A 26,637-nucleotide genomic window follows, 5' to 3' on the forward strand; every position below is an offset into this window, starting at 1 on the left:
CTATCTGATTTTTTTCCCTTTACTTACATATGTACATGACGTGACTCACACGATGTGCGGTGTCGCGTCTGCGCAATACCGGAAGCAAATAATTCCTCTGAAGAGACGGCTACATCTGTACAAAATATCTGGCTGACGAGAATACGACCAAAGAAACAGGTAAATACAATTTAAGCATGGATCCTTTCTGCAGTTTTCTGCATTTCCATCGGTTCGGTGCACTGGAATTTCATAGGTTCAAACATATAGGCCTAATGTAAGTCTGCTTTAACAGATGGATGCAAAACCTACACAGCGTCAAATATGTTTTTGTATAATGTAATACAATGTTTGAACTGCATTGAATCCCTTTACCAAGCATAAGCCGGTGTTTTATGTCAGGTTGCTGTTGGCACTCCTTGAATGGAAGTGGAGAGGACCCGAGAGATGGGTCCAGAGAGAGTACTGCCAAACTCCGAGGAGGATCTGGTGCAGGACCGGCCTCTAGACACGGCTGTGCCGGAGGAATGGAGCGGAGAAGACATGGAGGAGGAAGAAGGAGGTGCTGGAGACGAGGATGATGCAAATGGCGGCTATTATTATCAACCTCTTAACCAAGACCTAGACGGGATGATCAACACACACGCAGAGCCAGCAGAGGAAAGCTCAAACGCGGAGGAGATTCAAGACGTCCATGAGAGAATAGAGGTAATAGAGTTGTGCTAGTAATGACACACTCGTCTTATCGTTTGGTCATTTTGGTTGTGTATAGTATATTTAACATCGTGTATCGATATTGTGCAGGCCATGGGTCTGTTCCTACCCCAGCCTCCACCTCCTGACAGTGATGAAGAGGAGGATCCCGAAGGAGCGGCTTCTGCCCGGAGTCCGGCTTCCATTCCTATGGATGAAGGTATATGTGTATTTGCAAGACAAATGTGTGAGTGTCATTAGTTGGGTTTTGTATTATTGGTTTACCATCGTGTACCAACCCCTAACCAATGCGCTTGGTATAAACAAATCTCCACTCGTCAACTAATAAGGAAGATACCAGTATAGAGAGCATTGCAACATATCAACTGTACAAAAACAGCTGTTTAATATATATACAAATTAGACTTGCTTTTGCAGAACACAAAATATATTTTGAAAAATGTTGGAAACCAAACAACACTGACCCCAATTGACTTCTATTGTATGGACATTCATCCACAGACATTTTGCAAATCGTTTGCGTTTCACAGAAGGAAAGAGTCAAAGAAAGATTTTGAATGACAGGGGGTAAATATGTTCTTTTTTTACTATACCTTAAAATAAAAGCATATGTCCATTGGCCACTTCTGTTAAACATCTAGAAAATGCAGCTCATCCACAAATGGTCAGATATTGGCCAGTTCCTGTCTGGCTTACATCACACCCTCAAGTCAAGTCAAATTTTATTTTTAAAGCACTTTTCAGAAACAACAAGTGTTTGCCAAAGGGCTGATCAAGCATAAGCAATACAATATAAGAATATCAATAAGACAAGTTATTAAGTAAATAAAATCAGCAGTTCTCACACAGAGTTAAGGCTGAACAGTAAAAACTTAAAGGGAAACACAGCCAAAAAATAGAATTCTGCCATGAATTACTCATCTTTAAGTTGTTCTAAAACCCTGCGATATCCTTTCATCTTTAGAACACAAATGAGGAGTTTCAATGAGGTTTAAGAGCTTTCTGACTTCCATCCATAGACAGCAACGTAACTTGACATCCTGCATGAATCCTTCTCATTGTGTTCTCAGATCACGTCGAGCTGGTGAAACGGACAATGGCTGCCATCAATTTGCCTACATTGGGTATCCCTACCTGGGCCCAGGACATCACTGATGACCAGTGGAAGGATATGGTCCAGCAGACACTTCAGTCCAGACAAAGCTCTGCAGGCCTGAGACTGGAACGCAAGTGATGAAACCGTTTCAAGATCATCACCCACTACAAGACTTGCTGCATAAACGTTTAAAAGAGTGTCTGACATGCGGTCACTCTGAAGACACTGGAATCTTATGGGGCATACGGGTTGATTCAATCACATAAACAATTACACAGGATTATGGACTGACATTTACATTTAAAAAAATACCATAAAAACAACCGTGTCTGTAATTTAGTTATGCAGTGTTAATCTTTTTTAATTATATTGTAGTAAAGGGGAACTATCGGTTCCTTTTCTACAGCCATATAGACAAATAATAGTGCATTAGTGAAGTGTTAGTCACAACACCTGTACAGTGAATGAGTAGTCATGCGTTTCACACTTCCTTTAGCAAACAAATGAACAACTCATCTTTTGTGTTCCTTTATTTTTGTTCTGTACATACATGAACATCTGTACAAAATATGACTTTCATACTATGTAATGCTTAACCTAATTAAAGTACAACATATGTACATATGACCTTGAAAGCAGCTTAAGATTAGTGTTGGATGGGGGAGGGCAGGGAGAGGCGTATGGAGCGATGAGTGTGGAGAGACCCATACTTTCTGAATTTCCCACTACGTTGAAGCTGAACTCTGGATGTCCGCCAGTTGGTTCGATATCTCGTCCCGCTGAATTTGAGATAGGGAGGGTTCAATGAAGTCGCCTCTGATTGTTCTTGGAATGTTCTGGTCACTTAAGAGGCAGGTAGGGTTGGCAATTCATGCTCTCGATTGCAAAGTCATTCCTGTCTGTGAGGTTACGCACCAAACAGCTAATGATTTAAAGTGTACACATCTGCAATGCGTACTGTAGATTGTAAATGCACAAGTCAAGGTGTATGCACACTTTCAGTGATGGGAGAAGTGTAGCTGCGTGGGGGGTATTGTGCAAAAAGTGTTGTCCAGTCTGTTGGAGGCGTTGATGTTCCCTCACTATTGGAATGATAGGAGTAAATTACATTGTGAGACAAAGACCTTAACAACAGAGAAAAATGTGGATGCAAAGGGGGGGATATCGGAGGGTTGGCCAGGGTGCAATCATAAGCAATATACATGACAATATACATAAACAAGTATTTGCAATGGTAACATCAGGCTGTGATTTTCCATATGTTAAGCCTGGACAGGTAAGCAAGTATCTCTTTTATAAGTTTGTGACCAAGTGCTACACACTCCTGCTCCTAGCAGGACTATACACTTAATATTCAAAAAAAAAACATTGCTTAAAGCACTTCTGTAAAGGCTCAAATATGGAAGAAAATTGCAAACACCTGTTTTGAAAAGGGATCTTAATGGGTATTTGTTTAAGAGGTATCGCTTAAAAATAAAGTGAGGATAAAGGAAAAAGTGCATTCGGGAATAATGTGTGTTTTCATTATGCTTGTGGCGAAGGTTGGTTGTGAATGCTTCCACAAAACAGGAAATGAACCATGTCGAAAGCTTTACCCTTTCCATCCTTCTGTTTTGGCATGGTCCCACAAATAATTTAAAGGTCTTGACAACTAAAACCAAGACAGCCATTGACAGTAAATAAGGCCTCCTCTTTGTAACTCCTATCGCTTTTAGAGAAACTATCTTCAATTCGCATATGTGATACAAAAACACCTCTTTTCTAAGAAAACCATTTCTGTCATTTGTTTGCTGCATATGACAGAAAAAGATTGTCATTCCCCTTTGGCAAAACACCCCATGCCTAGCAAAACCACTCGGTCTGTTATGAAAGAGCAGCCTATACAGGAACAGGAGATCCAGAACAGGGTGACCGCCTCCGTTCTGATTTATTTATCTTCAGTAACATGATTCATTTAGTTACGTGTGGCCCCCTTCGTGCCAAACACGTCAGAGAGTATGAATACATTTCGAGAGGCAGTGAATGGCAGACAGTAGGAGCTCTCAAGCAGCAGAACAAATGAGATAAGAACATGCGTACAAATGCCTGGAGACATGGAGAAAATAAAGTGGTGGCAAATAAAAACAAAGACACAAATGAACATACTTTGATTAGCTGTAAAACTTGTCTCTTTCTAACAATCCAAATGTTGCTGTCAATGTGTGAAGATCGGGACGTATGAACTTGTGTGCATTTCTGGAAAGTGTTTGTGTGTGCGCATTTAGGTGGGACAGCGTGCATGGGAGCTCTCCACAGCTCTGCGGGCTGAATTGTTGCAGACAGTAAGGGAGGAAGAGAGGATGGAAAGAGGCAGAGGAATAGAGGGGTGGGTTACAGCAGGCGACAATTTTGGACCAAGACGAGAGGGACAGTTTAGGTGTGGTGGAGGGTGGTGTTGCTCCCCGGTCAGAGGGCTTCCTGGTTGGCCGTCAGGTACTCTTCTGCTCGCTTGTGAACTTCCAGAGCTTTTATAGTATACACGTCCTGTGGCAGCTCAGACTTTCTCCTCATCAACACCTTGTCTTTCTTGATGTCTTTCATTCCCTAATATAAACACCGTGATAACAAGTGGGTTAAAGTGCAACATGTGTGAGTGAATATGGTCCATTTGAAGTACAAAAAAATAGTTTTTTGTTGTTGATGTGATTGTACCTGTGAAGCTTCTGACTCGACAGTCTTCTTCAGAAGTTGAATGTCCTCCGCAGTAGGGGTCTCAGTCTCCATTGAATACAGGGGCATCCCTCCAGGACTTTCATTATACATCATATACTGCACGTACACACAAACACATCCACACAGTTTACACATCTACATGCATTAAGCTTTCAAACAATGACAGAACGGTCTCAACCAATAGACGGTTTCAGCGGCAACAACATAATGTAACGTTATGCGGCCCAAACGTAACTTCTGGTAAACCTCCGCAAAGAATCAATAACTGTCGAGTAGTTTTAATTTAATTTAATAAAACTGATATACAATAAAATATGAATGTAAATTAAATATAAATTGTTATATTATAACCAAATACAGACCGAAAGTTAAATTCGGGCCAGCGACTGCGTCCGATAAAACCATCTATAGACACTTGATATTAAAAGTTGGCAACCAAATACAGGGTTTATGGTTGGAGTTTGATAAATTATTATGCTGTGTTCACATCAAACGCGAAGCATTGTGTTCATTGTTTTTTATTCCTTGTGGGAATGAAGTTATTTTTGTGCAGGTGACGTGTCAAACAGTAAATGTTCATGCAAATTTCGCACTTGAGTTGACATTTTTCAACTTGCATGGAAGACGCGATTTTAACGCGCTGCCTGATTAATGTCTTTGCATTGAGTTTGTATGTCATTTACTCGAGCAAATCGCTAAATTCCCATTTGGTGTGAACCCAGCATTAGAATTACAGTAATAGAAATGGAAAAGAATAGAATTAACTGATGCGGACACAAGGATGTGAATATGATTTAACATGGCTTCAAATGTACCTCATCCAATATGAAGTGAAAGCTGATCTGCTTTATAATCTTAGTTTTACTGTTTGTAGTCTTTTGCAATAAACTGCCCTTTATTAAATTTGATGATTTTGGTTTTGTCTGACAATTTTTAAACATGTTAAAACTAGGGTTGGTAATCAAAAATCAATTCCAATTCAGAATCGAAAGGTTCGGAATCGGATCAGAATCTTAAGAAATAGGAATCAGATACTCAAAATTAATATGTCAATTCCTCTTATCAATTCCTGTGTGCATATTTTCAGAAATGTGCTTATGTTAACTTGTGATAAAGCACAGGAACCAGACATTTACCATAGTTTCATTATATTATTTACAGTTTAACCATGATTCAGTTAAACTATGGTAATACAAATTGTAGTAATCAGACAAAACTTGGCTGCTATGTGTTTACTTACAAATTGTAATAATCAGACAAACATGGTTGACATGTGTTTGTATACACAAAACGGTGCTCATAAATATATACATATTTTTGCAAACCAGTCAATAAGAGGGCTAAATGACTATACAGGTTGATATCTAAATGTTTAACTTAAACTGTGGATTTGAAACTTGGAATTGTAAAGATTCGAAATCGATAAGCAGAATCAGAAATAATAAAATTCAAACGATACCCAATCCTATAAAAAAGAGAAACGCTAACCCAAAAGGTAAGATGACAGAAAGTGACTAACCTCCTCTTGGGTCAGAACGGGTCGAAGCTGGACCTTTGTACTCTGAGGAAATCCAAAGGTTACAGTTAAAATCAGACATATTCACATCATTCCTCATCAGATCCTAATTAAACTCAATTCTCTGTGTTTGCCCTCAGAGCGGACTAGAGAGAGATGAACTGTGATAATTACACTCGTCGAGAGTAGTCTGGAGGTGATTAACTGCATTTAAACACACTTAGAAAACAAAACAATTGACCAAATTGCAGTATTTAACTAAATCAGGTTGTTCCGTCACACGAAGCTTTAACAAATCAATGATAAAAGCAACAGCTGCATGCAGCTTCTACCTTAATTAAAACACATTTAAAAGGGTTCCTTATAAACCTTAGTAAGTCAAATGTCAAATTCCCCTTACTTTTCCCTGACTAAAAAGTTGAATTTCCGTGATCTGTAATGAATTTAACCCAGTCCTTGAAGTGGTCTTTTTTCGCCAAAGCTCTTGTATTTTACATTTTCCTAGAATGTTGCCTTAAGTCAAACACAGTCACCTGTAGCTTTTAACTAAATGATTGCCAGGTGACAAGTGGAAAGGGAATAAAATGACTCCTAAAATAGCCATAACAATATGCAAAAATTTGTAAATACCACACACAAAAAAAGGAAAGAAAAATTACATTTTAATGAAAGGAAACTAAATTTGAAGGGACAAACAAAAATCCCCGATATTCCATGATGTCTGGAATAGACCTTCTAAAATTCCATGATATTCCAGAAGGTCCATCACCCGTGGTAACCCTGGGTGTTTTAAACCATTGTGTTTCCCCAGAAGGTAAAAGGCGTGTACCTGAGGGTTCTGTTTCGCCAGCTCCTCAATTTTATGCCACATCTCTTCCCGTTCCTTTAGCTTATACTTCTCTCTGGGGACAGACAGGTAAGCAACAGTTGTATCAGAGAATGCAACTCACAACAATTGGCTATACACGGATGCATATGGCGGACCTGGTCACAAAACATTCTAAGTACGTCTACTACAGAGATATGAGCACACCTACAGTATCTATATTCTCTCTGTAACTTACTTTTGCTTCTCAGCCTTGTATTGCTGAGTGCAGTCATCAAATAGCTTCTGGTTCATCTCCATAAAGAGCTTCAAAGCATTGTATATAAGCCCGTGAATTGTCCTGCAGCAAAAAAGACAATATTAATAGCCAATGAACCTAAGGAACACTAACATGTGACTAATGTTAGTTAGTTTTGTAAATATGAAAGAGGCTTCATTTGTCATAGAGAAAAAAAGTGTGGCAGTACTTGTTCCAGTGACTCTTGGAGTTCTTGTAGAGAGCGGGGAACATGATAGGCAGGATCTTGGCAGCGTTGTCACTGATCAAGCTCATGATGTACTCATTGTTCCAGTAATACAATGCTCTTTCAGCGACCTGTAGCAATTAACATAAAAACAACCACATTAACATAGAAAAACGTATCCGAATATCATATAACTGTAATAGAAAACATGTCAGATATGCATATTGAATGTTTAAAAAAAAACAGAAATTCTGTTTATACTTCTATTGTTATCTCACACAATACCTTAAGCACAAACAACTTAAAAGGTCACATTCGGGTTTTGTAAGAATTTCATCATACCTGAAAGTGTGGACTTGATACACACTTGGCCAGTTGTCTAAACAGGGGCTCCATAACTTTAACAAATTCTGAGGGTTCGATGACATCCAGGATTTCCTCCAGCTCATTCAGAAACATCACTTCCTTAGGACTGTGGGTCTTGGGCCAGAACTTCAACAGACCCATGATCACCTAATGTAGATAAAAGTGGAAGGTATGAGAGAGAAAGATGGCTCATTTTTTTATAATTAAAAATGTATATTAAAATTGTGTGAGATCAACCATTAAAAGGGAAGTCATATGGAAAGAAATAAAACATGAATGTGCTATCAATAATGACATGAAATGGCAAAATATGTCAAGGTGGTGAAGTCTTACCGGCTCAGTGAGGCTGCTGTCCTTTTCCAAAAACTGCACCACACAGTAGGCCAGCTAAAAGAAAGGTAAAACACCAAAGACCACAAAAACATAAAGCACTGCTTGTAATATATTTGTTTTGCATATAAATAGATTTAATAAATTTCAATTAATAAAAGTTATATATTTTAAATTATGCAATTACATTTAGTTTTTTTACTAAACCGACAAACGCTTGTTAAATGTTTTGTTGGGAAAATGTAACTGGGCTGATTGGAATAAAAAAAATAACTTGGTTTATATCTTAATTACTAGAAAAATGACATTTCTAAGTAAATCTTATGTGTCCAAATGGTATCTCTTTATTTATCAAAAAGTTTGAGCAGCATTTTCTGCTTTTTCCACTATAGCAGGGCAATGGTTTGTACGCTGATGTCAATAGTCCAAAAAATGTCATGAACGTTTGTGAGCGTACCTGTGGGTGATGGACGCTAAGAGACTTGACTTTGTGTAAAGGCAGTAGCACTCTGATGAGGAACATTTTGTGCTCTTCTTTCAGTGGCAGGGCAAAGCCATTGATTATGCTGCGTGAAGAACATGAGACTGGTCATGTGACAGACAGGTTCCTTCAGTTCAACAAAGAGTGATAAGACATCCTCTTTGGTTTGTCATGGCAACGCTGATACTGGTCCCACTCACCTTCCTAAGATTTCTAAGAGCTCAGCAATTCCATTGTGATGCTCCGTCTCGTATATAAACCTAGGAGATCAAGGACATCAGCTCAAGATCATGCGAGTCTTTTCAAGGCTACATGCCTCACCTTTTCTTATTCTTGAAAATTAAAAACTGACAAATGAGTCAAAGACAACTTGCTTCTACAGTTTCTTTACATATTGCTACCGTTAAATATACTTACATATTTATATAAAGTATGAAAAGAACACTTGCCTGTAGAATATGTTGTTTATCTGCCTACGGATGTAAGCTCTCAGCCCTAAGAACTTTCCATAGATCCTGTGCAGGATGGTCTTCAGGAAGTCCCGTTCTCTTGGATCTTCACTGTCAAAAAGCTCCAGAAGCTGAAAATGAATAAAGTGACACTGAAGCAAGTGTCGAGATGCTTCAACGGCTCCTGTAATAAACTCTTCTACTCTCACTGATGCTGAAAGCATCGGGATATGTTCATGAAATACAAGCAAAATTACCTTCTGTGTAAACTCTTTGTTGACCCATTATAATACTAACTTTTAGAACAATTTACAAACAAATTTATTTGATTAGCGATTTTAAACAATTCATTAGGTGCGTGAAAAGCCATGAAAACAAAACCCATAGTTAAAAGCAAACTTGTTTGTTGTCCCTTGTTTCAAGTCCATAAACTGCTAATTTAACAATAATATAAATGTCAATATTCACTTTTTTTCACAATTTAATTTTATAAATATGAGAACTGTTCTTTGATTTGTATTAAACTAATATATTAATAATAACATTATATGGGCCATCTTGTTCTCTATGAAGCAAAATTTCAAAGCTGAATAGTTATAACCTGCTACGCTGCTTATCATTTTCATGTAGCTATCCAAGTGTCGCATCTGTTTTACTGAATCCACTGGTAAAAAAAAACCTTGTTAAATTCAGGATAAAGATGCCCTTAGTTTCCTCAAAAACACTCAACAGTGCGTCACCTCCTCTGAAGGTCTGCTTGCGTGGATAAATTTGATAAAGTTATATGTTTCTGAAAAAGGTTACTCACCGACATTACAAACTTTTGGTCGATGTATTTTTTGGCAATGTTAGGCTGGAAGTCCGATGACTCAAGGAACCGTAAGAAGAATTCATATACCAGCTGAGGGAGGGAGGCAGAGAAGATGAGATAGTAAAAGGAATCGATCCTTATACATGATTCATGCACAGTCAGAAACCTCTCTGCCGTAAAACAACAAATGGTTTTGGGTCTTCCATAAATTGACATTATCATATCAAAATGTTCTCGCCATCCCAAAAACAAGTGGAGCCGCTTTAGTCTTTTGCTGACTGTACACAGGCTACAATTAGGCAACCTATATATCATAACATAAAATAGCCTTATGTCGGTTTCACATTTAGTTCGATTGCCTAATCCGAACACTAGTTTGATTGCTCCCCGCTCCCCTTGCACCCACTGGACTGCGTTCATATTATTATTTTTGGGTCCGAACAATGGGTCATTTGCAGCATCAGCCTGTGTCGCTGCGTCATCAGCCTGCAGCTGTTTACCCTGTCGCAGGAGAAGGCGTCAAAATGCATTAACATTGCTCTTTAATACATTTATGCATCGAACCGTTAGTTTGGTTTCCAACGCCTCAGTACAAAGCGGCACTTTTGTCTGTGAATTTACTGCAAATGCTCGAAGAACACTGAAGGCAAACAGAAACATGTCAGCTTGGAGCACATCAGTCACACTCGTCAGAAAAGTGAGTGAAACACACACAAGCACACATTTTTACCAAAGAATACGTCATTAATATCGGTTTACTTCCGCGATTTGGTATGATTGCGTTCATATCAGCAGTGAAGTGTACTGGAGTTCACATGAACCGCACCCCAGACCTCCCGTATCCGTGGACTCGGATACAGTTTGCGGGTGCACACCCAGGTTCGGAAGACAGCGTTCACATCACCCAAACGAACCGAACTCTGATGTATATCGAACCCTGGTCCGCACCAAAGTGCTAGTTTGAAACCCCCTTATTCAGATTTTTAAAAAATCATCAATTCTTTTGGTTTTGAATGAAATGATTATACCAATTTTTGGATCAGCTTGGCAAAATGCATTGCAGTGTTGCCTTTCCCATAAAGAGCAAAAGTTCATTTGGTCAATAAAATTAATGCATTGGGAGCCTATGGCGTTTAAAACCTAGTGAAGGAGTTCTGTAACATCTCGCTTCAAAGATCCTTACACACCTGCAGATGAGGCCAAGCTGCCTCCAGGGTAGGTTCATCTTCTTCAGGGTCAAACTCAGCTCCTGTTGGGTTGGAGGAGGGTGGCAGAGTCCTGAACAGGTTTACAGTAAACTGAAAGGAAAAAAATTATTAGCCATCAAGGACATAGACAGATCAAGTGACCATTTTAGAAAAAGTACTGCTTGACCAGTTGATGGGATTTTCTAAATATGACTATAAACCACTCTGACAACCCAGCAATATTTTTGTTTTTATAGCAAATCCTAGCGTATTTATAAGAGTAGTGTTATTATGAACATATAGTATGTAGTATTTGCTCTAACACAACTCTTGAATCCCAGTGACCTTTACCATCAAATCTGCACACCAAAAATTCTCTGAAAGCCTTAGTTATGGATGTTGTTCATGAATAACTTTAAGCATCAAAATGTCATCCTTCCTTAGATGTCCCAATGGATCCCAGCAAAATATGTATGATCTCAAATATCATCTCCATCTGAAGTGACAACCAAAGATAACATCCAGATAATTACTCTTGTCCCAAAATGGCTGACGGGAAGGACAGAAGCGTGACAACAGCGAGAGCTCCAGGGGAATGGAAGATGCAATGTACCTGGACCACTGTAACATACCGTCTAGTGTCTCGTCGCCTCACACCTCCAGACACTAGAAGGGAGAGGGAAGCTTACTGACTTTGCAAATGCGACTGTGATTTGTGATTGGCCAAAAATGTTGGTAAACAGGCACTGGGTTTTGATTTATGACAGCCAATTACTCACAATTCCTAGGTGTACATTTACATCTGGAGGAAATTTATTCTTGTCTGGCGAGTCATTATCTCTGCACTGGTCAGGCATACTCAAAGATGATGCATCGTGCTAGACAAAGGGATTAATCTATATATATATTATGTAATATTTAAGCCTAACTCACTGATTGAATAGAAGAGTGTGTCTTTTGTACATGCAAAACAAAACGCAAGGTCTCAGGATGAGTTTTTATGTAAGATGCGTGTGTACATGCACAACTTGATACTGTGGGATCTCGGAATGGTATGAGAGGATTACTGTTGCCATAGAAACCGAATTAGACGCACAATCTTCCATTTTAAAAATGATATCCATTACGTCTGAGAAGTTTGTTTTTATGAGAACCAAAGCTGTAGTTCTTTTGGTTCTCGATAGCGAGAGCAGCACATCGTTTAATCTGTCTCAGGGTGATGTGAATTAAGCCTTACATGGTTTATAAGCATCAGGCTTTACGTTTGCTTAAGAGAAACCAGTGCCCTCTCACCATTATGACAGCCTCAGGATAGATGGACTCTGTGACAACATCACGGTTGTGTGTGATGTACTCCACCATTTCGTTGAGGCCAGCTCGCTTCACCTCCTTGAACTTGAGATCGCTCAGTGGATCGGTCACAAAGTCGAAAAGCACACAGCACTGTCGCAGTTTCTGGACAAACAATTCTTCTCGGTCGATGGGCGGGGCATCTGGAACGAAAGAAGGGAGTGACATTTTTAGGGCAAAATCGCCATATAATTACACTAGCACAACAAACCTCACTGGGCAGATATTTAAGACCCTGTGCTTTCCCAAAGTATGATTAACCTAGAGTTCCTATTTAGCAGGTTTCCTGGTGCAGCAGGGTTTCATTTACACCTTCCTCCCACCTAAACTGTGAAGCTCATCTCTGTCTTTGTGTTGTCAACTGTGTAATCCGCAGATACCTGAAAAAAATATCACTCTTCTGCCAAGACAGGACACTGCTGCAATTACATTTGGCCCTTAATGGCTGACATGGTAATATCATAAAGAAAGTCATGCTTTTTGGGTGGGGGTGATGAAATACAAAATGAACTCTACTGGAGCATCACAACTATGTGGCTTTGAAGTGATAAAAAAAACATACATGGCTGATAGACATCATGATGGTGAGCCAGCATCGTGATTCCAACAAGTGTTTCACTTTCGTCACATGACGCTCGCTCCTCTGTGCTGCAGGCTGCAAATCGCTTTGTAAACAAATATGAACAAAGCTTATGGGCACAGTGGAGGCACCGTTTCGTTATCAGCACACATAGGCGCTTAAAAGAGATGTAGAACAAGAGCCGTTTATTTTGCATCAAAATACAAAATAATTTTATTTAATAAAATGTCTTAAATTAACATGACGTGCATCATTGTAGTGTCTTTAACTGGGCAGTTGGATTGTTGAATCAGCGTATACTGCACACAGCGAGTTGTCAAGTATGAAGGCACATTGCGTTCGGAACAACTCGCACACGAATGACTCATTTACAGTGAACCAAAGAGAATGAAAGATGTGAATGAGCCTCGCTCATGTAGTAAGACTGGTTAATTCAGTTGGCTATTGTGGGCTGAAAAGTTAGTTGAAAATGATCAAAAGCTTTATTTGAATAAAAAAACATTTATGTTTGGTTGAATAAAAGTATTGTTTTATATAACTTATTAAAAGTTCTAATAAAATTAGATGAAAATGAGAATTAATATGTCAAAGTCACTTTGGTTAAGCCACTTTAAGGTACGTTAGGCCTTGGTGTGTGTTTACAAGATCAGGATGGCAGCTTCAATGAATCAATATTAAACAGAATACCCAGAGACCTGCACTCTCTCTATCAGAACATGTCAACTTCCTGTTCACACAATGGCAACACTCTTAACCTAGCATTAACTTAATGTTAACTCAATATCCTATGAACATTTCTGTAACCACTTTCATCTAAGAAATGTGTTGCTGCGAGTACAAAATACATGCATGATGAACCTTAAGATCCTGCAGCAGGTCTGCAGTTTTCAAATCATGAAGAGAAGCTCTGAGAGCGATGAGTGGAAGCGGATGGTAATGGAGAATGGTCTTTATCCAGCAGCTTCTCATACAGGGTGGCCATGAAAAGCAATGCTTCACAGTTAACACTTAATCTATTAAACACAAATGACCAAATTAAACAAAATACTCTTTTAATCTTAAAGCATTATTGATGATCTCCGATCGGATATAAGATATATCAGTCAATAAGATAAAGTATCAATAGGCATATTTCTAATAAATGGTGAACCGCCATGTAGGAGATTAGGCGGGGCGAGACCGTGGTTCGAGTCCGGTGAGTAATTGTGAATTAGCGCCAGCTGTGTGCACACTGGGCTCGAATCACGTAGGAGATAGGGAGCATATAAATGGAACGAGCTACCGGACCGTCGAAGAGAGAGGACCGGGCCCGAACTTGTGTTATGTTTGCATTTGTATTTATATTTATGTTTTGTTCGCCGGCGGTCGTCCGTGAGGGGCAGCCGGCTGTTATATTACTTTATTACATTGGTGCCGAAACCCGGGAGGAAGGAGAGACATGTTGTCGGAGAGCCCTCGCTGCTGAGGGGCATCGCGGTGCTGAGGAGTTCGGGCAGCGCAGACGAAGGGCGTCCGCCAGTGGCTGCCCGAGGCGGTGGTTCTGGAGCGAGGATTCGGCTGGGACGGAGAGCTCGCTGCCGTGCTCCTGGGCCGAGGTGGGGTGGCGGCCGTCCAAGAGGGATCGGAGGAGTCAGCGCCGTTGGCCGTGAGCCCGAATCCTGCTGCCAACAGCCATGATGGTGAGGAGCAGGAAACGGCGGACTGACTCGCTGCCGATGCCCTCACACGGAGGAGCCATCGCCAACCGCCAGGAGGCGGAGGAGGATCGGGCCGTCCACCGGACGTCCAGCATCACCGCATAGCACCGCGAGGAAGAGCCTCTCGGCTGGTTGAGGAACAAGCGGCAGCATGTCGGGGAACCAGACTTTTTTTTCCCCTCTCTCCCCTCTCTCTTTCCGGTAGCTCCAAGGGCTCCCGTCTACGTTGTCTCGTCTCGTCGGTGCATACCCCCCACCGAGGGAGGGGGAGGGAGCTTGCACAGTCGCGGGGGTACCCCCCGGTCTGTGAGGGGTGATGGGGGTATGTAATAGAGTAGGCGGGGCGAGACCGTGGTTTGAGTCCGGTGAGTAATTGTGAATTAGCGCCAGCTGTGCGCACAACGGGCTCGAATCACGTAGGAGATAGGGAGCATATAAATGGAACGAGCGACCGGACCGTCGAAGAGAGAGGACCGGGCCCGAACTTGTGTTATGTTTGTATTTATGTTTTGTTCGTCGGCGGTCGTCCGTGAGGGGCCGCCGGCTTTTATATTACTTTATTAAATGTTTTGAATGTTTGCCGGTTCCCGACTCCTTCCTTCCATTTTATGGAGATTTATTACACGTAATTATAAAGCAAAGTGACAGATTTAGCAGGAAAAGGGAACAGCTAGTGTATATAAAAAGAACTGTGACAGAGCACTGACTCTGCCCACACAAAGCTGACAATTCAGCAGCACACAGTCAAAAGTCTCACCCAGGGACTATTTAATTATCTCTAAATCACAACCCAGTGAATCAAACTGGTGACGGCAGCCCTGGAGCAGGACCATTTATCGCTCTCTGTACACATACGCCACACATCACAGAGCTCAGGCCTTTTGATTATTAGTTAATGAGACCTGCGTTCCCTCCCAAGTCCTGCAGGTGGAATAAATATGCGACTGATTTAGCCCTGTACCAGACAGTGTTACAGACATGACTAACTGATACTGCAGCTTCTAATAAGGATGGAATCCACCATTCACTTACTTTTGGTCCAAGGTTGTTTCTCAAAACATGATGTGCTCTCCTAGTGCATTTCTGCATTGTGTATGTGCTTACTCGTTCAGTTTGTTCACGGTTAATCAGATTTTCCATCCAATTAATCCATGAACAAATATAGGGCGAATAAGGGTATCAGAGACATCTTAATAATTGTAACTTTTAATTAGGGCAGTCAAGTGATTATTAGACTAAATCTTTGTGTTCACATAATATCTCATATTCATTTTGTTTTTATAAACACAAAAACATACACATACATGTGTATATTTAAACGTATTTATTTATATTTACTAGGGGTGTAACGGTTCAAATTACTCACGGTTTGTGTCATGGTTTTAGGGTCACCGTTTCTCACGGTCTGTATATTTATCTTTCAAGGTATAAAAATGGATTAAAGTAATGAAATAAATATAACATAACATTGCATATCTACAAATTAAATAAAGATAATTCATAATTGAAGTTACAGAAGCTATTGGGTCACAAGCAGTGGGTGATTTCCCCAGGAATATGCTGTGTGTCTCTTAAAGAGGAATGCAACAGATCCAGTACACTGATACTGTACACATGCCTTGTTTTTCGTAAGTTTCGTCCGTTCACTTAAGACATAATCTACTATGTTTGTTAAGATACTCGACAAGAGGGGCATGTTGACGTACTTCGTGTGTGAATTTGTCCATTAAAGTGCAAGACTTCGAAGATGTCTGAGATTCAGGTTTCCCTGTGCACGCTTCAGATCTTCTCATAAGCAAGTTTTCTTGTGCATCATCTTTCACTTGAATGTTTAAATTGGCAAGGCTTAAATGAGTTTAGTTGAAACAGCAACAAGTGCTGTTCAGGTCTCACAACAACCGGGTGATGACAGCATTAATGACTGGTCATATTACAGCAAACGTCAATCCCATTGAAATTTCTCTACGCTATTTGATTTGTTGTAGGCATTAAATGCATATCCATCGACAAATATACATTAGCTGATCTTTGTCAGGCTGTTTCAAGCATTATATTTTTTAATGGACCATATATAAAAAATGCGTCGTCAGATTTAAGATGAGCGGCGGTCCAAGTGTGTGCCGAACCGTTGGTGGAGAACGGTGCAGATTTATTTTACAAAAAATACAAAATTAATATGCACAGTACACAGACATACATTATGTAAACACAAACTTTTATTCTGGATGTGATTTATCGTGATGAATCGTTTGACAGCCCTACTTTTAATACTTCTTTAAAACAGAGTTATGTTGGAACAAAAAAAACGTACACAATATATTACATGTAGGGCTGCAACTAACGATTCTTTTTTCGATTAATCGATGAATCGGATAAAAACGGAAACCAAGAAAAGCATTCATTTCCAACCCTTTATTCAAAAACAGAACTAAAATCTTAAGAAACTGCACAAACATGTTGCTCCTTGAACATCCCTGAGCTGTTATAATAATAATAAAATAAAAATGGACTAACACAAAAAACATACACATGTATGCTTTACATCTGCCAAAAATATATACTTTTTTTAAATAAAGTACCACCTGAGCTGCCAGAACAATAAATAATTTATAAAAAATAAAGAACAATACAAATCAGAAAATTTAACAGGATTTGTTTGAATGTCAGAAGAACTATTCTCTACACTACACTGCAGACAGACACTCGCAGATGCACACACTCGCAGACGCACACACTTTTGCAGACGCACATTCTCACAAACTCTCACACTGACACACACACACTCTCAAATTCACTTGAAGCTTATTCATTAAATTATCACCATCATTGTAGTAAGTGCAAGGTTAATTTATACACCGCATTTTAACAAAGCTTAAGATGACCAAGTGCTATAAAAGAACTTTAAAATTAAATTAAAAAGTACAACACACACAAATATATTTGTCAATAATAACCTATGTGGGACAAAGCACAGCAAATATATGATCAATATATCATATAAGAAATATCAATCTATTTTCATGTATAGCTAAACTGCAAAAATTGCTTTTCTAACTTGGTAGTTTTGTCCTGTTGTCAGTCCAAATATAAAAAAAATCTTAAATCAAGATACATTTACTCGTCACATGAAATAGCATAAGAAATTATGTCTTGTTTTATGAAAAAACACCTCAAAATTAAGTGATTGTTTGCTTAAAACAAGCAAAATTATCTACCAATGGGGTACTAAAAATAATCTTAATGAGATATAATTTCAAACAGAAGTTTTAAGCATCACTTAATTGTCTCATGCCATTTTTCTTGTCTAGTAATCTTGATTTTGGATATTTGGACTGGAAACGAGAAATAAATTACTAATTAAGAAAAGCTTTTTTTGCAGTGTAGCTATACATGACAATAGATTGATAAAAGAATGAAAAAAAGGCTAGTGAATAAAAACGTGTCTTTAGTCTTGATATGCAAAGTGCAAAGTAACTATACCACCCCTACTTTACCACTGTTATTAACCAGCTAACGCTAACTTGTCATGCTGGATAACGAGTAAACAACCGATCACAATACGTTCCTCACTTCAAAATGGTACAAACGTAGGATTCTGTAGTCACTTAACCTGCTGTTGAACTCCCTTCCTCCTAATCAAAGACTCCAACATGTTTGCGTTTCAGGTGCTGGATCATTGCCACGGTGCTCCCGTGCCATGCCATGTCGCTTTTGCGTATTTTGCAGTTAACACAGTTTTTCTGTTTATTTAGTGTGTCGATTCGTTGTTGCAGCCCTAATTACATGCCAGATAAATTGAATCTACCCAACCAAACCAATTGACCACAGCATACAACAAATGAACAAGGTCCCCACCAAGCACACACAACAAGTAACATTTACTGTCTGTAAAGGCATCTCTAAAATTAGATTATAATGTGACTTCCGAGAAAGGCCTACAAAAACCACACTCACAACTTTTAAATAGCACATGCAGTAACTCCAGGGCACAAAGATAGTACAAAAACAGCAGTAGTTTTGTGCAATTTTAGGGGTAAATTGAAAGGACATTGTATATTGGAGTAAACAACTGGTCTTCTGTTGCTGTCATTTTTGAGAGCATAGTATTTAAAGTAAAATAAGTGTTTACTCACTATCAAGGCCTTATTTTCTTTTACACTCACAACAAAGAGAAGTAGATAATATTACCCATTTATCTTTTTTTGTTGCTCTCCTCGAACCCTAGAAGGTAAACAAATTTCGAGAAGCAATGCTCGCCATAACCCCAAAATTTGGTGTAAAAAAGGCATTATCGTTCACAATGTCTAACAGCAGACCTAGAATGAACCTCAGTTAGAGGCTAACCCCACAGCTGAACATCAAAGAGACATTGATTTTTTTGAGTGGAAATAATCTACGTTTATCAACCTGAATTGTTGACTATGGTCTAAATTTGGGATAAATATTAACGCCCATATTTGTATCTTCCGATCAATAGTAATTTTTATGTTGTCAATATCGGCACGATAATAAAATCAGGTCGATTAAAGCCAATTAATTATGAATCATTTCCTCTGGTTGAACCACTTAAGATGTATCCTGTTCAAAATTTAAATCTTTCTGTCATTATTATTCATTTACTGCCTGCTATTAGCGAAACTTTCCTGTGCTATTAGCAAAAGCTTTCCTGTAGCTCAGTGGTAAGAGCATTGCGTTAACAACGCAAGGTTGTCGGTTCGATCCGAGGGGATTGCAAAAACATATGTAAAATGTATAGGATAAAGCAATGTAAGTCGCTTTGGATAAAAGCATCTGCCAAATGCCTAAATGTAAATGTAACATTGTTGATGTATGTACAGTATGTAGATATTTATGCACGTGTACATTATAGGAACAAGAGCAGATTGTTTGAAGGATATTGCTATCTGAATGTCGGACTGAAGTTGTGGCTATTAAGAAAAAAAAATTGGGTTTCAATAGTAGAACAAACAATTACATCATTTTTTTATTAAATAAACCTTATAACAGAAAATATTAAACAATAAAGAATCCATGCTTAGGCTCAGAAAAAAAAATGTATACTTAGAAACTGTATATCAGCCAATCTAACGGTTTTAAACAGAATTATCACTTATCATTATCAGTTAAAATTTTAATATGTGTGCATCCCTAATCTAAATCCAGTGTGATATGCATCATGTGAAAGGCATTGTGTAACTCTTAAAATGATGCAATATACACATTAGAATGAGAGAAACTCCATATCGGCCCTAACACAGAGATACTGAAATAGATTCTAAAAGCAATTCGTCCCATTTGATATTGCTTTATTAATAACCTATAAGAATTTACAAAAGAGCGTATAAAGGAATCAGACCTTTCAGCTGTATAATTGATGCATTATTTATCTAAACCTATAACATTTCAGGCATATTTTGCTTTTCACTCAGACTTTAAAAGATTTTCGTGCTATTTCAGTTGATGAAATGATGCTTTATATTTTTTATGCCTTGTACAAATGACAGTGTTTCTATTACATAGATATCAGTGTGATATGTTGCTGCAGGTGACCACCGCATGACACAATGTTCTTCAATACTGTTTGAAAGCCTGTCATAGCTAAATTGATCTTTAGGAATAATATTTCATATATTCAATACAATTTTGTAAAATGTTTAATACCTTAAAGCGTCCTCTTTTAACAATCATGTAAACTCTTAAATCTATACATTTATTTATAGAAACAAATTCTGTTAGTTTTCTATTAAAATGTGAATGAATGGCACTGTTAAACCTCTCTCTTGTACTTTAGCAGTGACATAAGGACTGTGAAACTAGACTAATGAAATACTCTTAAGGGAATGTAAATGTGCAAATAAAGTACATAAAATCACTGTGATAGTCTTAAATCACTGTATGAAATTAAAATTGTCACACAAAAATATATCATCTAGCTCTAAAGCTTGTTTAAAGAAGTCATCACACAACTTATGTATCCCACTTGTCAAAACCCAAAGAGAAGAGAGCTCACAGGGGATTGATCTACTTACTCACTAAGCATTAATAGACAGAAAAAAAAATTAATTATCCATGCAATAGGGCTGAAACAATTAGTTGACATTGTCGACAATAAAAAATTGTCGACAAATATTCTTGTTGTTGAGTTGTCATTTGATTACGTCACTTAATTTAAAGCCGTTGCACACCTTTGGGAAAAAGTACAGAATCCCAGAACCTAGAATGTATATTTATTATTGGTTTTTAATGATTGTTCCGAGTGTAATCTGGGCGGAGTCTTTGCCAAAAAAACGTTAATTATCTCAGCCGTTTAATCAAAGTGATGCATTTTTGAAGAAACCCACCCACATCTAAGGAGTGATAAAAAAGAACAAAAGATAGAAGAATACAGTTTCCTTTGTTTAAAAGCAGAGACTGTACTTTCATTGGACATATTGTTTGTCCATATATTCTTTACAGAAAATGTACTGTGAGCCATTAGAGTTTGGTGAAAATGTTAAAAAACGCTGGCATAGACTGGCAACTTTTTTTAAACTGAACTGTTGTCATAGAAATGCTGCTTAATGCTTCTGTCAAGAGATTTGTTTACATTTAATAAAGATTTTTGTCTGTAATGTACCCGATTTATTTATTTATTTTTATTTGTATTTAAAAGTTTGTAGAGAGTATTTGTGTGATTCGAGTTGGAGAGAATCAGCAAACTTAAAGAGAGTAACCAGTTGGTTCAAGTTCATTAAAACAAATTTCTAAAGCTGAATTGATTTTATTCATTACGCAAATTACAGTATGTATAACTCAATGTTTTAACTAGTTGCAAATCTGAATAATCATTAAAAACGTACCGATTTGTCATTGATATAATAGACGATTAGTCGATCAATCAGTCTAATAATCGTTAGATTAATTTTCTATCAAAGAAAATTATCAAAATAATCGTTTGTTGCAGCCCTACCATGCATGCATGCATGCTGTAGTCTGCATTCTCTCTACATCATTGAACTAAAGGTCGATGTGGATATTTCTAAACATTACATACCCACGTAATACCCACGCAAACTGGAATCGGGAATGATACAAAAATAATCAACGTACTGGGAAACCATTGGTTTGAAAGGAATTCCTAGACAAACGTTTGCCTTGACTGAAGCTCACACACAAATATAGGAAAAGAGAGACTTCCAAGCTTCCTCTGTTTGTTAGCCATGCGAACACCTAGAAACGGTGCAAGACAACTAGTGGCAGTGTTGTCTAGGCCAAAAACAAACACACAAAGACAGAGTGACTTTCCCCCATCGAGCCGAACCGCTCAAAGCACAGTCTGAAACGGTTACAGTTATGTTTGCGAGCCTGGTTCAACACGGCACCTACAAAGTGTTCTCGGCTCGAAAATTTCGGCATGGTTGTCTAACTGTGCTGAATCGTGCTAATTAATGCAAGCTAGGGGTCCGACCTCAGGTTTTTTGAAGTCGACTATTATGTGATAAAAGTCACATTGATGTCGACCAGTCAATGACGTCATTAATAAATAAAAAAAGAGCGAGGGAATGAATGTTTTGCAATGGGATATAATGGGTGTGGGCATGCGGGCTGCGGGAGAATTGCAGAACTCGCTCAATATAGCCTCTAAAAATATAGTATCCAAATTAACTGTTGTTCATCTATTGCACAACAACTACTAAAATTAAATAAAACAATTTTAAGCAGGTCGTAGTGGCTTTTACTGTTGTAAAAAAACAACTGAAGTTTAAAAAGTTGAAAGAGTGAACAAAACCTAAAGAGAAAAACCTTGAGCCTGGGATTACATCTCAAGTAATCTGATCAGAGGTGCACAACACAAAATACAGGTGTAAAATTCCAAACCACATTCTGCGGCCATCAAAACACTATTACATTGTATTTAAAGTCACCTAATTGCTGGTGGGATGCATCAGTGTGCAGTACAAATGTCTTTTAGAGTAATAAGATAAACAGCCCAAGAAACCAGAAAAAAGCCAGGAGTTTAGACAATTAGAAGCATTCATTGCGAGAAGTCTTACATCCACAACAACAGATTCTTCTTCAGTTCTAAGAAATCTTTTTGTGAACACGGACTGTTCATGCAATGTTCAGTTTGAAGTGGTTTCTACCTTTGAGTGCGGGGAGTTTCTGCAGCTCCCGGTTCTTGCTGAGGTTGAATCGTGATGAGCTCTGTCTGCGCTCCTTCTTTACGATCTGTGGCCCACCTGAGTACTTGATTTTGTTGAGCTGAGTAGGTGGAGGAGTGCTATTGCTCGGACGCTTGCTGGCAGTCTGTTGGGCCTCAAAAAACACAACATAACATACAGAATGAAAGTTGGTATGTTTAACAATTCTATGCAATTCTACAATTTTTGGTCACAGAAGACTCTAATGCCTACTGATAGCAATCATATAGAAATGAAATAGCGCTTCAAAAGAAAAAAGGAAATACTGACACACAAGACTGGCAACAATTAAAATATTTGACTGTTGTGACAGACATTGTGGTCAATGGCCTGCTGGTGCTTGCTGGGAATTTCTGACAAATCTGACTATGTGAGAGCTCTGTGGAAGTATCTCAATATGGTTTCGGTTTCAATGTATTTTGGCTCCAAATTTTAGCCAAATTTTGATCCCACTCCAAAAAAACAGTACTCAGTGCTATTTTGTCTCGATTCATCATTTAAGTATATTCTTAACCACACCATATTAAACTAATACATTTTAGCTGTCGAACACTGATTGAATTGACATGGAATAACCCAGGTGAGTCTTATTACTCATCATGATTTCTTTACCAGTTTGTCCCAATTACTTTTGATAATGACAGCAATTTGTTTTATATAAATTCGTATGAAATGTTGACATTGCACAAAATGTTAAATGTCGGATTGGATATCGTACATTTTGCAGACAAATGACTCAATGAAATGAATGTAACACAAAGCACCACATCAGTCAACAATCTGCATGCAACTAATCCCTGGAAAATGAAGTCCACACAAGCCTAACCTCCATACCTCCTTATTACCATATCTAGATTCAGCACACATTAGACATTCCCGAGTAGCCTGAGCCACACTATCAAATAAATGCGTGTCGTTCATTCAAGATGAGTGTCACAATTTCGACGATAGGTAAGAAGTACAGCATTACTATCAGGCGACTGGTCGCAAACAAAATACGTCATTTAGAAAAACAGGTCCCAAACAAAGCTAATTATTAATTTATTATAAAAACAGAGGATCAAAGCTAAACCAAACTGCATTACTATTATAATTAATGAAGACTCAAACTATACCCAAAACTGAAGATAAGCAACATGCAGCCATGTGACTTTCCTCAAAGACAAAAGGTGTATGTGTCCGGTTCATAATATTTATTGTTTAAGAAATAAAGACTGAAAAAAGGAGGCAATGTCCAAGCAACAATGCAAAGGATTGCGTGTATGTGTGTGTAAATAGCATGCCGCTGTGGGACACATGTCGAGGCCTGCCCATAACATTGCAGAGATGGCCTCAGTACCAGGGGTTCCATGATGGAGCCGGACTTAAAATAGACCAAATCAATAAACTTCCCTCTATGCTACGTAAAGCTTCCCTGCCCACTCATTCCAGCCATCAGTAACATTCTTCCTGAGGAACACTAATATCTCAACACCTATGTCACAATACAACCACAGAAATAGATGGAAGCAACTGAATACTGACACTTTGCTAAAAACACAAATTATCTAGCACATCACTGCTGTGCTATGTGAGGGCAGCAAAAAAAACATTTCTTTCAACACATCAAATGCTTCTTTGCTAGGGTCTAAAAAACAAGTTAGACTGGATGCTAACACCACAGCAACAAAAAGGAACAAACACAGCAACACAAACACATGAATTGAACAAATGAGTCTATTTTGTAGAATATTATATAAAAACGAATTTCCTTTCACAAGCATGTAACAAAGCAGAGACTCTACAGTCTACATCAGACACCTACTAGAAAATAATATTACTGGAGCGGATAGTTCAGCGTAAAACCCCACTGGGCCAAATTCCAGTAGACGTCATACCAAATATTCTCTGAATACAGGTAGATTGTTGGGACACAGTTTTCCTGACTTCATTTTTGAGAACATGCATTACAAAATTCCACTAGCATGCCCATTGCCCAACACAACTTTGTATATTGAAAATTAAATCTTGAACTACTATCTCAAATAAATTGTGCATGATCTACTTTCTGCAAATCCACTCAATAATTCTTCACAGGAAACTTTAATCAAATGTTATTGAACTTGGAGTAATTGTTCATTATTGTGCATTTTTTCCCTTTTTTCACTCAAAATGAAAAATGCATAGTTTCTTACAAAACTAGTTAATGTGACAATATAAGTGCGTATTGCTTTTGCTTTTTGTAATAGTTAATACAGTGCTACACAGATTTACAGGAACTATTTCCTGAGTCAGGGAGTGCTCAAAAGTATCGAAAACTTGTCAAGAGTAGCAAGCCCCCTCTTTGCGAAGGGCCAATCACTGGTGTGCCAAAACAAACCTGCTAAGGTAAGCTGTATGTAACACAACATAAATAATGTTTTTTGGAGGTTTTATAAAAAACAAGGATGACAAGCTGTCAACAAGGACTGCAGTATTTACTTCACATATTACAGTGCATAATTAATGTTGCCCGGCAATTGAAACAGTTGAACCATAAAGAACAAAAAGGCCCAGCTGCAAAACTTAATAGACAGCAATTTTCGGTGCCAACATAAGAAATAACTACATTCGTTTTCAAATACTGTCATCTTTACCTCTTCTGAATTTTCAGTGCCAGCATCCTTTCCGCCTCCAGCATTGCTGTTCTTTGTGCTGCTTTTTGCAGATTTGGTGGGTTCCTGCAAAGACCACAAATAGAAGAAATTAACAAACATCTAGGACCTGATTTAACACTCACAGAGCGGCACTTTTAAATGCATCTTTCAAGTTTCAATATATCAAAATGGGGCCTAATGGGATGGTCTGCACATAGGCCAAATCATCATGCTGCATTCATTCGGCAGGGCTGTTATGACAGGTGCTGGCACACAGCAGCAAACGAAACACACTGAATCAGAAATGACATGCAATAATTGAAAGGCTCTGGGAATTACACACCATTCAGCATCACACACGTAACGTTTGTGACAAACTTCATTTTTGTATCGAGCGTTTATATAACGATGCCCACAGCTCATCAGCTACTTCTGTCCACCAAAACACTGACTCATGCAGGGACAGGAGACATGTTTCTCCACACCGCTCGTTTATACGGCAGTCTGACAACTAATGCGCCTTCCTGCTCGCATATTAACGGCCGTTCACAATCTTACTGAAGGAAACTGATTTGTGAAGACCAGTTAAGATATCAATAAATAATTATCCGCACATGTTTGACGTTTTTAGTTAAAAACCACACCCCGTTGTGGTGATTAAATCGCCGAGTCTTCATTAAAATATATATGATTAGATAACTGTCAGTATTTTGACTGAACACATACAGACATAAATGCGCCCTTAGCGGGCTAACGTTAGTGGCTAGCGCGGCCTTCACTAACATAACCAGTAATATGTAGCAGAATAATTCCTTCGTAAACTAATGTCCCATACACATTTATTTAAAATAAAAGAGGGGTTACGCTCTTGACAACGTAATTTTTACTTTACCTTCTCTTTTTTTGTTTTATTCGGCATTTTGCAAATGTTGTCTTTAGCCGTGCCTCCGTGATAGGCTTCCCTTGCACTCGGGCTCTCGCGCACTCTGTTACCACCAGCTACCCGCGCCCTCCCGTCACCAGCAATAATCTGATTGGACCAATCTCTGCAGAATTACCTAGTTACAGCGCAACGGAGTTTTCCTATTGGGCAATCTCTGCAGCAGAGGGTACTGGCTGCGACGAGGAAGGGAATTACAGCTGTTGCTGACGACTCCTGTTCTATCTGTCGTCTGAAGGTGCTCACGTTTGTGGAATTGATTGATGATGGTGATAGTGACATTGACCGTCAACATGTTTATATGTGAGAATATGTTAATCTGAAGTGGATCTTTCTTGATTGCT

General features: G+C 38.6%; 2 protein-coding genes across 3 annotated transcripts; one reads left to right on the top strand and one right to left on the bottom strand.

Moving 5' to 3' along the window:
* Positions 1-25: 25 nt before the first annotated feature.
* On the top strand, positions 26-2,416 carry mea1 (male-enhanced antigen 1). Its single transcript, XM_056760315.1, has 4 exons — positions 26-159; positions 382-687; positions 784-892; positions 1,764-2,416. Exons 2-4 carry the CDS (start codon positions 403-405, stop codon positions 1,925-1,927), a joined length of 558 nt encoding a protein of 185 aa, XP_056616293.1. The 5' UTR covers positions 26-159; positions 382-402; the 3' UTR covers positions 1,928-2,416.
* ppp2r5d (protein phosphatase 2, regulatory subunit B', delta) lies at positions 2,302-26,347 on the bottom strand. 2 transcript variants are annotated; one of them, XM_056760313.1, is made up of 17 exons: positions 26,246-26,347; positions 25,354-25,437; positions 22,682-22,844; positions 12,225-12,424; positions 10,932-11,042; positions 9,742-9,834; positions 8,934-9,064; positions 8,685-8,744; positions 8,461-8,569; positions 8,007-8,060; positions 7,650-7,820; positions 7,311-7,438; positions 7,082-7,183; positions 6,847-6,919; positions 6,021-6,062; positions 4,481-4,597; positions 2,302-4,372 (listed from the first exon to the last, which is right to left on the bottom strand). In XM_056760313.1, exons 1-17 carry the CDS (start codon positions 26,270-26,272, stop codon positions 4,235-4,237), a joined length of 1,803 nt encoding a protein of 600 aa, XP_056616291.1. In that variant the 5' UTR covers positions 26,273-26,347; the 3' UTR covers positions 2,302-4,234. The 2 variants fall into 2 exon arrangements, with proteins under 2 accessions (XP_056616291.1, XP_056616290.1); XM_056760312.1 differs by having other exon boundaries at positions 22,682-22,853.
* Positions 26,348-26,637: the final 290 nt, after the last annotated feature.

This window comes from Triplophysa dalaica, chromosome 11 (genome assembly GCF_015846415.1).
Source record: "Triplophysa dalaica isolate WHDGS20190420 chromosome 11, ASM1584641v1, whole genome shotgun sequence".
In the NCBI taxonomy this organism is placed as follows: Eukaryota; Metazoa; Chordata; class Actinopteri; order Cypriniformes; family Nemacheilidae; genus Triplophysa; species Triplophysa dalaica.